General features: G+C 45.8%; 1 protein-coding gene across 2 annotated transcripts in view; it reads left to right on the forward strand.

The window, feature by feature from the left end:
• The first annotated feature begins 1,210 nt into the window (after positions 1-1,210).
• LRRIQ1 (leucine rich repeats and IQ motif containing 1) overlaps positions 1,211-16,912 on the forward strand; it is a 168,253-nt gene continuing 152,551 nt past the window's right edge. For both annotated transcript variants that reach the window (XM_066591492.1, XM_066591491.1), the window contains exons 1-4: positions 1,211-1,340; positions 5,749-5,878; positions 7,248-7,339; positions 10,951-11,062. In XM_066591492.1, coding sequence (XP_066447589.1) covers positions 1,224-1,340; positions 5,749-5,878; positions 7,248-7,339; positions 10,951-11,062 — 451 coding nt within the window. In that variant the 5' untranslated portion in view covers positions 1,211-1,223. The remainder of the gene's footprint in view (positions 1,341-5,748; positions 5,879-7,247; positions 7,340-10,950; positions 11,063-16,912) is intronic.

Genomic DNA, 16,912 nt, shown 5'->3' on the forward strand with positions numbered 1-16,912 from the left:
AACGTGCGATGCAGTAGCATCCGCTCATCTGAGAGCCCTTGGGCTAGTTTCACACGGACGGTTGCGATTTTACCGTGAGTAAATCGCGGCAACATCACATCTTTTTTCACACGATTTTTGAGCATAGGCGCTGCTTTTTCTCGCAAAATCATGGCTGCGGCTCGTGATTTTCTCACACGTTTTTAATCGCAAATTTTGTTTTTGAGAAAGTCAATAGCACTTTGTAATGTTAAGATTGCACCGCATCGCAACGCAAGTTTGTTGGGAAGCAATAAGAAGGAGGCTCCATAGGGAAGCACGGGGGATAACGAAACGCAGAAAGAAAGGACAAGCTGCCAATTTATTTCTCGCAACAATGCACAAGTGAAAACATCTCAAATGTGAAGGAAACCATTAAAAATCACTGGTACCAGAATTCTGCGTTTTTGCTCACTCTTGCGTGGCATGAAAACTGTGCGCTTTTTCGCCCGTGTGAAACCACCCTAAGGGCTTTTACCCGCTAGCGTTTTTTTCAATGGTACTTTCTAATGTTAAAATCGCATGGCACAAAAATCGCAAAAGCACAAACTTGCGATTTTTGTGTGATGCGATTTTAACATTCAAAAGTCCCATTGAAAAAAACGTAGCGATATCACAGCGTTAAAAAGAACACTAGTAGAAGCCATAGGGCACGGGAACCTTATTAATTATGTATGTATGTGGAATATCTGTCATTCCCCCATAAACTACACGTATATTTCTTCATCGTGCATTGGAACATTTCTCTACCCTGCTTTCTAGTTTGACTATTACTAATTGGTAATAACAATTTATGCTCTCAGTAGCCCCGCCCCCTGCTGCCCGCCGGGTCACTTTACGGCCCGCAGACTCTTACAATGACATGAGGTGTTTAGGGTTAGGTTTAGGGTTGGGGTTAGGGTTAGGTTTAGGTAACCCTAACCCTAAACCTAACCCCGTGCTGCTTAATAGTGTGTAGTGCACGGCTGCTTAACTGTAGTGTGTAGTGCACACGGCTGCTGAAGGCAATCCGCGTGAACGCTGTGTAGTCACGTGGTGCCGAAGAGCCAATCAGGTGGCTCTAATCAGCAGCGCTGCTTAAGTGCGGCTGAAAAAAGAAATATGCGAGGTTTCACAGTGGCTCGTCAATTGTGTCATGACGTCATCACAGAACCTCCCCCTCCCTCCCGAGTGGTCACGTGAGCGGCGTCATGGTGACTGTAAACATGGAGGAAGAACTGCCGCTTGCAGTCAGTCAGTTGTCAGAGAGCACGGAGGGCGACTCCCCGGCGGAGGACCCCGGAGAGGATTACCGCAGCTTCACGGAAAGCGGCGACGAGGAGGTTAGAATGTGGGAGGGGGAGAGAAGCCGTTTATGGGGCGGCGGGAGAATGTTTCATCCGTTGCTAGGAGACGCTGCGGCTGGCTAGCTGTCAGTCAGTCACATGTCAGTATTCCACCAATCAGAGTCAGCTCTCATTTCTCAGCGCTGCTGTGGTTCCTATGGACAGGGGGAGCAGCAGCTGTTCTCCGTGCTGGGATGCTTTGTATGTGAAGGATAGTTCTCAACACACTCGCAGCTTTTTATGTTATCTATGAAGTTTTCTAATAAAAAAAACATAGAATTGTAGTTTTCTCATGGCTCTATGCGCCATTGTTGTAAAAGTTCATTAGTTATGTCGTATGCCGCCGCCAGGGTGCGCAGCTTCTGAATACTATTAACCCTTCACTTAGATGATCTAGCAGCGTTTATGCGCAGTAGTATGCCGCTACTAATGAAAATATAGAGGGTGAAAATTGTGTAAATAGAGACAAATTTCTCTAAATAGCAAAGGTGGTGAATAATAGAAAAGGAAAAAAATATTTATTTATATATCGCACTATTGGTCAAAAGTTAGCGAACACTTCAATGTTTCCAGTTCGTATTGATATATTTAGGCCGCCTGCACATTAGCTGTGGAATCCGCAGTAAATGGCGCCCGTTACTTCCTATGGAGATCCGCTGCTTCCTACACACAAGCGGAAATCAATCACGTAGGAAAGATTGCAGCATGCTCCATTTTCATGCGGGCTCCACAAGGACTGCTTTCCTTGAAGTCAATGGAAGCTGTCCGACCCGCGATCCATCCGCAATGAATTTTGCTAACAGGTCGCGGATTCTGCATCATCGCCTAAAAATCTTTACCGCGCATGCGCAACAGGAAAGCGCCGGGTTCATCCGCAGTACAGAGCAGGCAGGCGGCAGGCTTGATCTTGAAATCCAAACATAGAAAAGATGACTTCGTTACACCATGATTTCGTTAGATTCCAATTAAATCTAGATGTTTGACTCTCCACATCTTTCTATATTTCCATGTAGATGTTGTTCAGACATTCCTATCGTTGGGACTGATGTTCCCATAAATATGTTTTGCTTTCATCCCAAACAAAATCTTTTGAATCTGAAGACTCTGCAGATTCTTTGAAGAATGGCTTCTTCTGGTCTTCTTAAGTAGTTCTGACATAACCTAATTTTGCAGTGCTTTCAGATAATTTAAATCCTGCATGATGTACCAAAGATGTGACATTTTGATTCATCAGTCCCTAAGACCTTCTTCCACTCCTCAGTAGTCCACTGGAGGTGCTGTTTGGCCCAGGCAAGCCTTTTTTTATTTTGCAATCTTAGCAGTGGCTTTCTTCACAGTTGAAACAGAAACTTGTATATTTTTTGCTACATTAAGCTAAGCTTGAAGATCTTGTGCTGTGAGGCGCCGATCACACAAACTGTTGACTCTCAAACACTTGTTGTCTGATTTTGGAGTGGTTTTTCATCTATCAGACTTCTACTGGTCAGAGTTAGGGCTCCTTCACACAGGCGCTGTGATTATTGGCCGTGCGTGTTGTAGCCGCATTGCGGCCGAAAATCATATGAACGAGAAGCAGCCGCGACGAATACCGCCGGGTGGGGGGAGAGAGTTCAGCTCTGCTAAACTCCCTTCCACACTCTACCCCTTGCTGGTTGCCGATAAAGGGAGGGGGCAGGAGTTAGCATGTTAAACTCCTGCCCCTTGCCAGCTGCTAGCAAGGGGAGGGGTGGGACCTAGTGTGCTAATGTCCCACCCCGTCCTGCCCCCTTCCTTTGCCGGCAAGGGGTAGAGATAGCACATTGAATGCGCTATTTTTTTCTTGCTGACACTCCCCAAAATCGCCGATCTGAACAAATGCATTGTAATCCAATGCTTCAGATGGTCGCGATTTTTGGCCGCGTTTTATCACGGCAAAATCACTGCAATAAAACGCCAGTGTAAATAAGGAATTACCTCCAGTTTCCAAGTGCCTTTTGATGATACAGGAAACTACTGACTGCCACCTTGGCTTTCTTGGCAACTTCTCTGTAGGACAGACCTACACGTTTAGGGCTTATTCAGACGGCCGTATATCGGCTGCGTTTTCACGCCGAGCCGATATACGGTGTCCTTGTCTGTAGGGGGGTGAGGATGGAAGAACCAGGAGCAAGAACTGAGCTCCCGCCCCTTCCCCGCCCCTCGCCACTATTTGCAATGGGAGGGGTGGGACGGGGCGGGGCTAAGTCATGGGACTTAGCTCTGCCCCTGTCCCACCCCTCCCATTGCAAATAATGGCAAGGGGTGGAGAGGGGGTGGGAGCTCAGTTCCTGCTCCTGGCTCTTCCATCCTACTCCCCCTGCAGATGAGGACACCGTATATCGGCTCGGCGTGAAAACCCAGCCGATATATGGTCATCTGAATAAGCCCTTAATGGTTATAATTGCCTTTTTTCTTGCCATTATGATAGGAATCTGGTCTGTCCTGGAAAGCAAACCTGTCCAAATCCTGCCTTATAGGGTGTTATAATGCAGTCTGTTCCATCACTGGTTATATAGAATCAGAGGGTTTGAAAGTAATCTAGAAAAGTTGAGACACCTGTAGGAATGGTTTGCATCCAATTTCAAACCATAATTTGCATTTTGTGCTGCAGAGCAGCTTTCCTTAATGTGTTTCTTGAAAAAAGCCCCTTTGGATAAAATCATAAATTCAGACTGTTGTTGCGTTTCAGGTTAAAACTTTATAATATATATTTTTTAAACTTACGTTTAAACTTTTGAACCATTTAACGTTATTTGTTGGACAGCGTTTTACCGATCCGTTCGTGGGTATGAGCCCTTAGTGTAACAACCCTATTCAAGCATATTTCTGAAGCCACACACCATCTTTTCTGACACTCGTAAACGTATTGAAACTGTTGGCAAGGTATAAAGGGGCCATTCAGTTGTAGACTATTAATGGCCTATGCTCAGGATAGGCCATCAATAGTAAATCAGCGGGGGTCTGCCACCCGGGATCCCTGCCAATTAACTGTTTACCAGACCAGTGTGATTTCTGCAGGAAGCCCCATTCTCACTGCAGTAGCCAGGCTTGGCATTACCAGCAAAGTTCCCATTGAAGTGACTAGGAACTTTGTAATACCAAATCTGGCCACTGCAGTGAGAATGGAGCTGTCTGCTTCCTGCAGAGATCAGCTCAGTGTATAAGTATGCCCCTCCCTTGAGGATGGTGTGTGTACACAGATGACACATTGGTTTCACTGGGTGATGTTTAGCGCTTCATTTTGTAGGGAAAATGATCATTCAGCAGATTCTTGTAGCGGTCCCAGCTTCGGGACACTTTATGATCAGCTTATTGCCAAGGAACATTTCTAACAAGCAGCAACTCTCATAGAAATACTAAAAAAGATAAAGCTGAGCGCTACATAGGACAGTATGTTTGACTTTATCCAATGGCTGATAACCGTAGACAACAGCTTATTTACTCGTGTGGACAAGTTGGACAACACTTGAAAAAGTGTCTTTCAGAGAAAATTTCCTGGCTGCATTTTTAGTACAGTTGAAAGGAAACTGAATGCCAGAACTGTGTGAAGGAGACTTTATGCTCACCTAGCAGGCACCGTCCAGGTTCCTCCAGCTTCACTCCACAGCTCCAGGCAGGCTTCAAGGCACTTGTCATCACTGCCAGAGCATCTCTTGATGGTAAGGGGGTTTGAAGACCCTGCCTTCAGTGTTCGATGCACCAATCACAGCCATTCATTGAATGCCTGTGATTGGTTAATCGAGCGCTGGCTCTGATTGGCTCTTCAAACCCCGTTACCATCAAGAGATGCTCTATCGATGATGACAAGTGCCCGGAAGCCTGCCCAGAACTCCGGTGAGCAGACGTAGGGACAAGATGGCGCCTGCTAGGTAAGTATTGCTTTTTTTTTCTTCACATACAGTAGTTTTCGGGGTAGGGCTTATATTTTAGCCCCCACCCACCCCCCGAAAATTAGGGTAGCAACCTGCGTTTAACACTGTCAAAAAACGTGGTACCAAGTTTTGCTGAAACCGCTGCCCATTCATTTCATGATGCAGGGCTGAAAATGGACAAAAATAGAACATGCATCGCTGTCAAAGCTCAGCGTTGAGCATGCTACATTTTGACGCTTGTGAGAGCAGCCCTATTGAAATGAATGTAGCGTTTAGCGCTACACTGAAAACGCAGCGCTAAACTCTGTACAAAAACGCCTGTGTGAGGGAGGCCTTACAGTGGCCCCTGTCGCAGGTTTACATTGCGGAATACTCCCCATGTACTCTTCCAACATTAGTCATGATGTGAACAGAGCCTCAAATGTATCGACCCCTGTAGCATTTCCTTTCTTCTGATGTATAGTCAGGCTAGACTTTTATTTGCAGCATTTATATGCGTTGTTTTTTGTTCACAGGCGGTAGAGGAGTTTCCAGAATCTGTTCTTTCCTTTTTACAACTTATTAAACAAAGGAGTGAAAGTGCTGAAAAACTGATTTTACAAGATTTGGATTCCACAGACACATGGACCGGTGTATATTTATTAGGTACAGTTTACTGTATATATCTTATTTATCAGTCATTTTGTATTATTTTTAATTCTTAGGGTTGTTTTACAGAGCTCGCCCCGAGCTGTCTAACAACCGCCGATCAACAAGATAGGCACTCGTCTATCTGGCCTTCCCACAGGCTGAATCAGAAGGAACAGGGTACATGCAGCCTGAGGAGAATCTAACGCTCCTCTATGTGTATACATATTTTATTCCTCGGTTCCTCTGAAGTAACCATGACTTCATAAAATTGTCTGTGCAAACAACACATAAACATCTGTAGCAAATTAACTCGGCGAAGCCAGGTATATAAGCTAGTGGCTGTATACAGACTGGTCACTCAAATGTACCCGATGGACACAATGGTGCGAGGGCAGTATGAGTTTCCTTGCACTGTTTGGAGACATAACGGCTTATTTTGGGTGCTTTCTTATGGTGACAAAGTGCACACTTTGGTGATGTTATGCCATGCTTTTTTTCATTTATCCTTATATAGCACATACATATTCCACAATCCAAAATCTTATATCAGTCCTTGTCCCTAATTAGGCTCACCTATTAGTGTGTTTTTAAGTGTATTACCGTGTTTCCCCTGAAAATAAGACCCTGTCTTATATTAATTTTTGCCCCAAAAGAGGCACAGGGTTTTCTTTTCAGGGAATGTCTTATACTTACCTAGCAGGCACCGTCCGGTCCCTTTTCAGTTTACCAGGCTGGCTTGCTTGCAGTTCTCAGTGCTGACAGAACATCGCTTGCTGGTAACGGGGTTTGTAAACCTATCTCCAGCGAGAGATTGTTCTGATTGGTTCTCAAGCACCATGGCTCAGCCAATCACTGCAGCACTTGATGAACCAATCACAGCCATTTATTGAATGCATGTGATTGGTTCATCTAGCACTGCCTCTGTTTCTTGAGCGCTGTGGATCAGCCAATCAGTCAGAGCAATTGCATGCTGGAGGCGGGGTTTAAAAATCACGTTACCAGCAAGCATTGTCCTGTCAGTACTGAGAACTGCAAGCAAGCCTGCCCGGCACTGCGGAGACCAGCGGGAGGGACCCAGATGGCACCTTCTAGGTAAGTATTGCTTTTTTTCACGTAGTGTAGCTAGGGATTACTTATATTTCAAGCCCCAACACTTCCCCTGAAAATCAGGGTGTGGCTTATTTTAAGGGTAGGTCTTACTTTTGGGGAAACGCGGTAGTATGTTATTTGAGTGTAGGAGGAAACCCATACAGCTATCTTGCTGTCCTTTTGACCAACGCTGCATTTTATAATTAAATGTAATATATTTAAATGGTATATTTCAGTTTTTTGTGTGACTATGTGAATATTCAAGATGTTACATTTTTTCCTTTCTTTGACATAGTACAATCTAAAGATCAACCCAACGTTGATTCTGATTATTTTGCTCAACTGGCATCCACGTACAATGAAGAACCAGAAGCATTTAAGAAACGGGTACGTTATACACCATTCATTTGTATGATATTCACTATACGTATGGACTTTGTGTAAAATATTTAAGAAGTTATTCTAGTTTTTTTTTGGGGGGGGGGTTTCACTTTCAAAGAATTGTATTATTTTCTTTGAAGTTGCTGTACAGTGGCATTGTTATACAATTTACAAAACAGAGCAACTTTGCATAAGTATAAAAACTCTAAGTGTGTAATGATTTAAAAGGGTTTTCCATTTATTCACTGAGACAGTAGGGTTCTAGTATTGTATAGATTAATTCACTGAAAAGGACCCACTAGAAAATCTAATTTTTATTAATTTTAAAAAATAACTTTTATTTATCCTATTAAAAATTGACAAACATATATGACAACAAAAATTTTTTTTATTTTAAATAATGCCTCCGTTATCAATGCTGTGTTAGCAAAGAATAACAGTAATTTTGATATTTGTTATTTCTTTTGTGGAGGTATAAAAATGTAATAGGGATCACCCTGAAATTGGTCTGTTACCCAGAGATACAAGGGTCACAGAGTAACCAGTTGGCCCAGATTCGGCCTTGACTGTATTAAAGAATAAACCGAAGGTCTCGTATAATTATTCCACTACTTTGGTGCAGTTTACTATAATTTGTTGAAACTGGTACACACGTAGTTATTCTCAAAAAAACGTGGATATTTAGGAAGATATTGCACTCCTAAGGCGCAATGATTGATATTTTTTTGCAATCGATGCGCCTTCTTTTGTTAAAACAATCGACGCGTTTCCTCGGCTCCTAATTATTTAGCCGATTCATCAGGATCAGAGTATCATGTTGTATTATTGTCCACTCAGGGATATATAACTGGGTGTTTACAAGATCGCACGAGGGGCGTGATGCTCAAATTACGATAAAGAGCAGTTAATTTTCCTAGCAATAATAGCCCACTTTGGTTACCAAGTTAGAGGCTACTTTACTGGAAAAAGAGATGTTTGCTCAGATACAGATATGCGATTGAGTCTATGATGACGTCTGATGAGTTTAGGGCGCTATATGGTGGAAACATATACAGTCATCTATAATTGCCTCTTTAACGGCAAACATAACACGCATGACAGCACCGCAGTGCATTACATGTTTCTATGATTGCGCCCTAAACTCATCAGACGTCATCATAGACCCAAGCTTAGCTGGCTGCGTATTAATTAGGACTACTACCCCCAGCAGAGACGCAGTACACTCAGGACGGTGACAGGCAGCCCAAATAGATTTTTTTTTGTCCCAAATTTTTTTGGAAAAGACCCCTGCCTATATAGACAGTATATGTCTTTCACCTTTTTCACTGTCCCTGCCTCAGCACTACTGGCCCTATACTATGTAAAATTACTGCAGACTGTTTCCCTCTGGACAGGATGACAGCGGTGATGTAACGGGCAACGCAGAGCCAGGAAAGAATTTTGCGCAAGCCTGCTGTAACACTTAGCTGGCTGCGTATTAATTAGGACAACTACCCCCAGCAGAGACGCAGTACACTCAGGACGGTGACAGGCAGCCCAAATAGATTTTTTTGTCCCAAATTTTTTTGGAAAAGCCCGCTGCCTATATAGACAGTATATGTCTTTCACCTTTTTCACTGTCCCTGCCTCAGCACTACTGGCCCTATACTATGTAAAATTACTGCAGACTGAGAACGCAATGCTCTGCACGGCCGATATACAAAAAAAAAAAATGTGCAACACTGCAAAAAGCAGCCTCAACAGTACTGCACACGGTCAGATGTGGCCCTAAGATGGACTGTTGGGGTTCTTGAAGCCTAAAATCACTCCTAACACTCTCCCTATAGCAGCTCCACCATCAGCAGCACTTTCCCTGAGCTATGTCAGAACGCATCTGTGGCGAGTCGCGGGAGGGGCCGATTTATATACTCGGGTGACACCTGATCTCGCCAGCCACTCACTGCAGGGGGGTGGTATAGGGCTGGAACATCACAGGAGGAAGTTGTAATGCCTTCCCTGTCTTTCTATTGGCCAGAAAAGCGCGCTAACATCTCAGAGATGAAAGTGAAAGTAACCCGAACATCGCGTGGTGCTCGCCTCTAGTAACGAGCATCTCGAACACGCTAATACTCGAACGAGTATCAAGCTCGGACGAGTACGTTCGCTCATCTCTAATTGTTAATAATATTAATAATTAATAATTATGTATTATTATGTGTGTATATATATATATATATATATATATATATATATATATATATATAATATATATTATATATATATGTGTGTGTGTGTATATACTCATATGCATATATAAAAATCATCCATCCTCTGTTTTTTCAATCACCATTAATCTGAATCCATATATCAATTACCATGATGATATATTATGATATATGGATTTAGATTAATGGTGATTGAAAAAACATTGTATCTCTACCGACTCCCTGCGGAGAGAGAAAAGCCTGCAGTCTACTGAGAGACAAATGTGTTTGCTGTATCTCCAATAGTTGAACGATGAATTTTAAGTTTAACTTAAAATCATTGTTCAAACGAAAAGTGCATGATGTCTGTGTTTTCCTGAAACGATTATTGCTCATTTGTGGTCGATTGAGTGAATTTTGAGCGATAATCGTTACATGTAAATGGGCCTTAAGATATAACTTCATGCCAAGTCTTGCAGTCTTATTGCTTGATTTTTTTATTTTTTGACAGAGTGTAAGGTAGGACAGCACATTAAAGGGTTTGTTTGAGGTGTGTTTTTTTTTTTTTAAACTAATGCTCCCCATGTCTGAAAATAGCAAAATATCCTGTACTTGCCTCTCTTGGCTCCCCTGCAGCTCCAGCGCTGTGGCTCTGTTTTCCCCGTATAACGCTCTATTGACAGGCTGCAGTCAGCTTGTGTCGCAGGCTGCTGAAGCCAATCACAGACCTCAGTGCTTGAACGCTGAGATCTGTGATTGGATGCAGCAGCGTGCGACGTCCCATGCACAGACTGACTGCAACCTGTCAATACGATATCACAGCTGCCGGGATTCTTTCAATGTAATTAAAAAATAATAATCCTTTAGTCATGTATACACTTTACCAGCACAAGATGCAAGGTGACTTTAAGAGGTTAATCTATCTTCATGCAAATTGAGCATAAATCACACCCAAACACACAGCCCATACACCTCACATACAGTCTACCAGCACTTCTGGTAGAAAAAAAGGTCCAGAAGTCCCAAATATGCCCACTCACTACTCTAGCAGTTGACATTATCAAAGGTTATAGGTTCAGAATAACAAGGACTGGGCTTATTAAAGTTTTCAGCTGTAATACAAAATGATGCAGGGCTAACAAAGAGATAAAAAGAAGACAGAATGAAATGACAAATACGAGCTAAACAGTTATAAAATAAAAGGCGAAAAATACAGATGTATACATTTATATTGCCAACACTTGTTTTTTTATTTCCAGTCTTAGACTCAAGTTACAGAACTGTCCATTAGTTTATTAAGCATATCCATTGTTTAAGACATAAGTTCAATATGTTACATTTTATTACACTTCCTATTCCGTTCTTTCCCCAGACCACATCACTGTTGTGCCCTAGTTTACAACATATTGTTCGTTTTCCATTTTCTTTCTTTAGGTTTTGGCTGAGCTAGAGGAAGAAGACAGAAAAGATCTGCTCAGTTTTAAGAATACTAACATAGAAAATGTGGATGACAGAAAAGAAGATGCCGAGCCTGCAGATAAATTAGGTACTATCCTTTGGATACGTTATTACTTTTTGCTGTATTTATAATGGAAGGTGTCACCATAGGGTTCTATTGTATAGACATATACATCCTTTTTTGCAATATACTATTCAAATATATATTTGGTATGGATATTATTAGAATTTCACTTCTAAAGCTCTTCTTTCCTGTTTGTCCTCGGGCAGTACAGAAGGGATATTTTGTCCCCTAAACTCCACCCAAGGACCGCCCACCTAGAAATGATCAATCAAGAAATTAGCATAATTAATTTCTGGCCTATAAGAACAGTCTTACAAATCTCACACATGTGTTTCATTTTAGCAGATGCAGGTTGCTTCTCACCTCCTCAGCCCACCTATTCGGTTTATGTTTATTTTGTCCTGGATTACAGATTTGTAGGAGAGATTGACTTGAGATTGAACCATTATGAAAACTTTCTGTGTGACATATTTTGTTAATTGCTTGTCAATGGATTTGTGTTGTTAGGGCAAGAGAACAGTAGCTTTCAATAGCTTAAGACAAGTTTACTTATTGCAGAGAGTTATCACCTATCACACTTTGCTACATTGGTATGCCTGATTTAGGGAATATAGTTCTGCTATGCTAGTAACTGCAGACATGACTTCTATTAATTTCAATGAGAGCTACACTTGCAGTTTTAAGCGCCACCCGATTCACAGAGGTCGAACCAGAGACTTCCACTGCTTCCTCTTCGACCCCAGTGCATTTACGGCACTGTCTGCGGATGCACTCTCAGCTGATTGGTCAGGATCCGGAGCTTTGGACCCCAGCCGATCAACTATTGATGATCTATCCTGAGGATAGGTTATTAATAGTATTCTCCCTGGAAAACCCCATTTAAGTCTCAAGTTGTTTATCCCTATGTATCGTAAGACCTCTCCAAACTGGCATAAAAGGCACAAGGAGTCTACATCCTCTCTGAAAGAGATTGGAGGCTCAGAGTATGATCTTTCTTTTTTCAGAAGTTAAGCTTTCAAAAAAAAATAATTCTTACGCTGCAACCACCGCTATCCGTGTAGGTGCAAGACTGAGCAAATAACATCCATGTTGGTTAAAAAAGTTTTCATATCGGTGGGTTTTTCAAGTCATAAGGGAGTGTTACACTTTTGAATTTCTGCACATCTCAACAGGTTTCTGTTTGAAGTAAAGAGCAGATCCTCATATTGTACAACTCCATGAAGAATTCCATAGAACAGGTGCATTATGACCATTTTCATTTAGTCTGAAAAGCCAGAGTTTACTTCTGTGTGTTATTATTTTCCAGAACAGGAGCAATATGAGCTTCACTTTACACCTGCAATATGTGAACATGTCTTTACAAAAAAAAATTCAAGATGGATACCTTAAGATTAGTGATGAGCGAACGTACTCGTCCGAGCTTGATGCTCGGGCGAATATTAGGGTGTTCGGGATGCTCGTTACTCTTAACGAGCACCACGCGGTGTTCGGGTTACTTTCACTTTCCTCTGTGAGACGTTAGCGCGCTTTTCTGGCCAATTGAAAGACAGGGAAGGCATTACAACTTCCCCCTGTGACGTTCAAGCCCTATACCACCCCCCTGCTGTGAGTGGCTGGGGAGATCAGATGTCACCCGAGTATAAAAGCCGGCCCCTCCCGCGGCTCGCCTCAGATGCCTTGTGAGTTAGCTGAGGGAAAGTGCTGCTGCTGGTGCTGCTGTAGGGAGAGTGTTAGGAGTGAGTGTAGGCTTCAAGAACCCCAACGGTCCTTCTCAGGGCCACATCTATCCGTGTGCAGTACTGTGGAGGGTGCTGTTAGCAGTGTTGCACAAATTTTTTTTTTTTCAAAATCGGCTGTCTGCAAAGCATTGCGCCCTGCAGTAATAGTCCAGGGACAGAAGTGGTGGTTAGGCAGGGAGAGTGTTAGGAGTGAGTGTAGGCTTCAAGAACCCCAACGGTCCTTCTTAGGGCCACATTTAACCGTGTGCAGTACTGTGCAGGCTGCTGTTAGCAGTGTTGCATCTTTTTTTTTTTCAAAATCGGCTGTGCAGAGCATTGCGCCCTGCAGTAATACTACAGGGAGAGAATTGTGTAGGCAGGGCCAGAAGACATATATTATTGATTGAATATAGTCAGTGGGCCTTTTCTTTAAAAAAAAAAGGGAAAAATTCTATGTGGCCTGCCTCTGTCAGTCCTCAGCGTTCTGGGTACGTGTGTGGTGGGTGGAGATAGTAAAAAAATCATACGCAGCCAGCTACGTTTAACAGCAGTCTTGCGCCAATTTATTTCCTTCCTGCCTGGGGAAAATCACTGCTCTGCTGCACTTCATATAACTGCATTTCTGTGGAACAGATTTCTTATCTGATTGAATATAGTCAGTGGGCCTTTTCTTTAAAAAAAAGGGAAAAATTCTATTTGTCCTGCAGGCTTGCGCCAATTTATTTTCTGCCTGGGAAATCACTGGTAATACAGCATGCTGAGGGGTAGGGGTAGGCCTAGAGGACGTGGACGTGGCCGAGGACGCGTAGGCCCAAGTGAGGGTGTGGGCACAGGTCGAGCTCCTGATCCAGGTGTATCGCAGCCGACTGCTGCGCGATTAGGAGAGAGGCACGTTTCTGGCGTCCCCACATTCATCGCCCAATTAATGGGTCCACGCGGGAGACCTTTATTAGAAAATGAGCAGTGTGAGCAGGTCCTGTCGTGGATGGCAGAAAGTGCTTCGAGCAAGCTATCATCCACCCACAGTTCTGCGCCGTCCAGTGCTGCAAATCCGAATCCTCTGGCTGCTGCTCCTCCTTCCTCCCAGCCTCCTCACTCCACTACAATGACACATGCTGAGGAGCGGGAAGACTCCCAGGAACTGTTCTCGGGCCCCTGCTCAGATTGGGCATCAGTGGTTCCTCTCCCACCAGAGGAGTTTATCGTCACTGATGCGCAACCATTGGAAAGTTCCCGGGGTCCGGGGGATGAGGCTGGGGACTTCCGGCAACTGTCTCAAGACCTTTCAGTGGGTGAGGAGGACGATGACGATGAGACACAGTTGTCTATCGGTGAGGTAGTAGTAAGGGCAGTAAGTCCGAGGGAGGAGCACACAGAGGATTCGGAGGAAGAGCAGCAGGACGATGAGGTGACTGACCCCACCTGGTGTGCAACGCCTACTCAGGACAGGTCTTCAGAGGGGGAGGCAAGGGCAGCAGCAGGGCAGGTTGCAAGAGGCAGTGCGGTGTCCAGGGGTAGAGGCAGGGCCAGACCGAATAATCCACCAACTGTTTCCCAAAGCGCACCCTCGCGCCATGCCACCCTGCAGAGGCCAAGGTGCTCTAAGGTCTGGCAGTTTTTCACAGAGACGCCTGACGACCGACGAACAGCGGTGTGCAACCTTTGTCGCGCCAAGATCAGCCGGGGAGCCACCACCAACAGCCTACCCACCACCAGCATGCGCAGACATATGATGGCCAAGCACCCCACAAGGTGGGACGAAGGCCGTTCAGCGCCTCCGATTTGCACCGCTGCCTCTCCCCCTGTGTGCCCCAACCTGCCACTGAGATCCAACCCCGCTCTGAGGACACAGGCACTACCGTCTCCTGGCCTGCACCCACACCCTCACCTCCGCTGTCCTCGGCCCAATCCAGCAATGTCTCGCACCGCACCGTCCAGCCGTCGCTAGCGCAAGTGTTTGAGCGCAAGCGCAAGTACGCCGCCACGCACCCGCACGCTCAAGCGTTAACCGTCCACATAGCCAAATTTATCAGCCTTGAGATGCTGCCGTATAGGGTTGTGGAAACGGAGTCCTTCAAAAGTATGATGGCGGCGGCGGCCCCGCGCTACTCAGTTCCCAGTCGCCACTACTTTTCCCGATGTGCCGTCCCAGCCCTGCACGACCACGTCTCCCGCAACATTGTACGCGCCCTCACCAACGCGGTTACTGCCAAGGTCCACTTAACAACGGACACGTGGACAAGCGCAGGCGGGCAGGGCCACTATATCTCCCTGACGGCACATTGGGTGAATTTAGTGGAGGCTGGGACAGAGTCAGAGCCTGGGACCGCTCACGTCCTACCCACCCCCAGAATTGCGGGCCCCAGCTCGGTGGTGGTATCTGCGGCGGTGTATGCTTCCTCCACTAAACCACCCTCCTCCTCCTCCTCCAACGCAACCTCTGTCTCGCCATCAAGATGTGTCAGCAGCAGCAGCGCGTCGCCAGCAGTCTGTGTCGCGCGTCGTGGCAGCACAGCGGTGGGCAAGCGTAAGCCAGGCCGTGCTGAAACTACTCAGCTTAGGAGATAAGAGGCACACGGCCCACGAACTGCTGCAGGGTCTGACAGAGCAGACCGACCGCTGGCTTGCGCCGCTGAGCCTCCAACCAGGCATGGTCGTGTGTGACAACGGCCATAACCTGGTGGCGGCTCTGCAGCTCGGCAGCCTCACGCACGTGCCATGCCTGGCCCACGTCTTTAATTTGGTGGTTCAGCGCTTTCTGAAAAGCTACCCACGCTTGTCAGACCTGCTCGTAAAGGTGCGCCGGCTCTGTGCACATTTCCGCAAGTCCCACACGGACGCTGCCACTCTGCGGACCCTGCAACATCGGTTTAATCTGCCAGTGCACCGACTGCTGTGCGACGTGCCCACACGGTGGAACTCTACGCTCCACATGTTGGCCAGGCTCTATGAGCAGCGTAGAGCTATAGTGGAATACCAACTCCAACATGGGCGGCGCAGTGGGAGTCAGCCTCCTCAATTATTTTCAGAAGAGTGGGCCTGGTTGGCAGACATCTGCCAGGCCCTTCAAAACTTTGAGCAGTCTACCCAGGTGGTGAGCGGCGATGCTGCAATCATTAGTGTCACCATTCCTCTGCTATGCATCTTGAGAAGTTCCCTGCAAAGCATAAAGGCAGACGCTTTGCGCTCGGAAACAGAGCTGGGGGAAGACAGTATGTCGCTGGATAGTCAGAGCACCCTCCTGTCTATATCTCAGCGCATTCAGGAGGAGGAGGAGGAGCATGAGGAGGATGAGGAGGAGGGGGAAGAGACAGCTTGGCCCACTGCTGACGGTACCCATGCTGCTTGTCTGTCATCCTTTCAGCGTGTATGGCCTGAGGAGGAGGAGGAGGAGGAGGATCCTGAAAGTGATCTTCCTAGTGAAGACAGCCATGTGTTGCGTACAGGTACCCTGGCACACATGGCTGACTTCATGTTAGGATGCCTTTCTCGTGACCCTCGCGTTACACGCATTCTGGCCACTACGGATTACTGGGTGTACACACTGCTCGACCCACGGTATAAGGAGAACCTTTCCACTCTCATTCCTGAAGAGGAAAGGGGTTCGAGAGTGTTGCTATACCACAGGACCCTGGCGGACAAGCTGATGATAAAATTCCCATCCGACAGCGCTAGTGGCAGAAGGCGCACTTCCGAGGGCCAGGTAGCAGGGGAGGTGCGGAGATCGAGCAGCATGTACAGCACAGGCAATACAACAGCCTTTAACCCCCTGGACAGCTTTATGGCTCCCCAGCAAGACTGTGTCACCGCTCCCCAGTCAAGGCTGAGTCGGCGGGAGCACTGTAAAAGGATGGTGAGGGAGTACGTAGCCGATTGCACGACCGTCCTCCCTGACGCCTCTGCCACCTACAACTACTGGGTGTCGAAGCTGGACACGTGGCCTGAACTCGCGCTGTATGCCCTGGAGGTGCTTGCTTGTCCTGCGGCTAGCGTCCTGTCAGAGAGGGTGTTTAGTGCGGCTGGGGGAATCATCACAGATAAGTGTACCCGCCTGTCAACCGACAGTGCCGACAGGCTTACACTCATCAAGATGAACAAAGCCTGGATTTCCCCAGACTTCTCTTCTCCACCAGCGGACAGCAGCGATACCTAAGCA

This window comes from Eleutherodactylus coqui, chromosome 2 (assembly GCF_035609145.1).
Source record: "Eleutherodactylus coqui strain aEleCoq1 chromosome 2, aEleCoq1.hap1, whole genome shotgun sequence".
Lineage (NCBI taxonomy): Eukaryota > Metazoa > Chordata > Amphibia > Anura > Eleutherodactylidae > Eleutherodactylus > Eleutherodactylus coqui.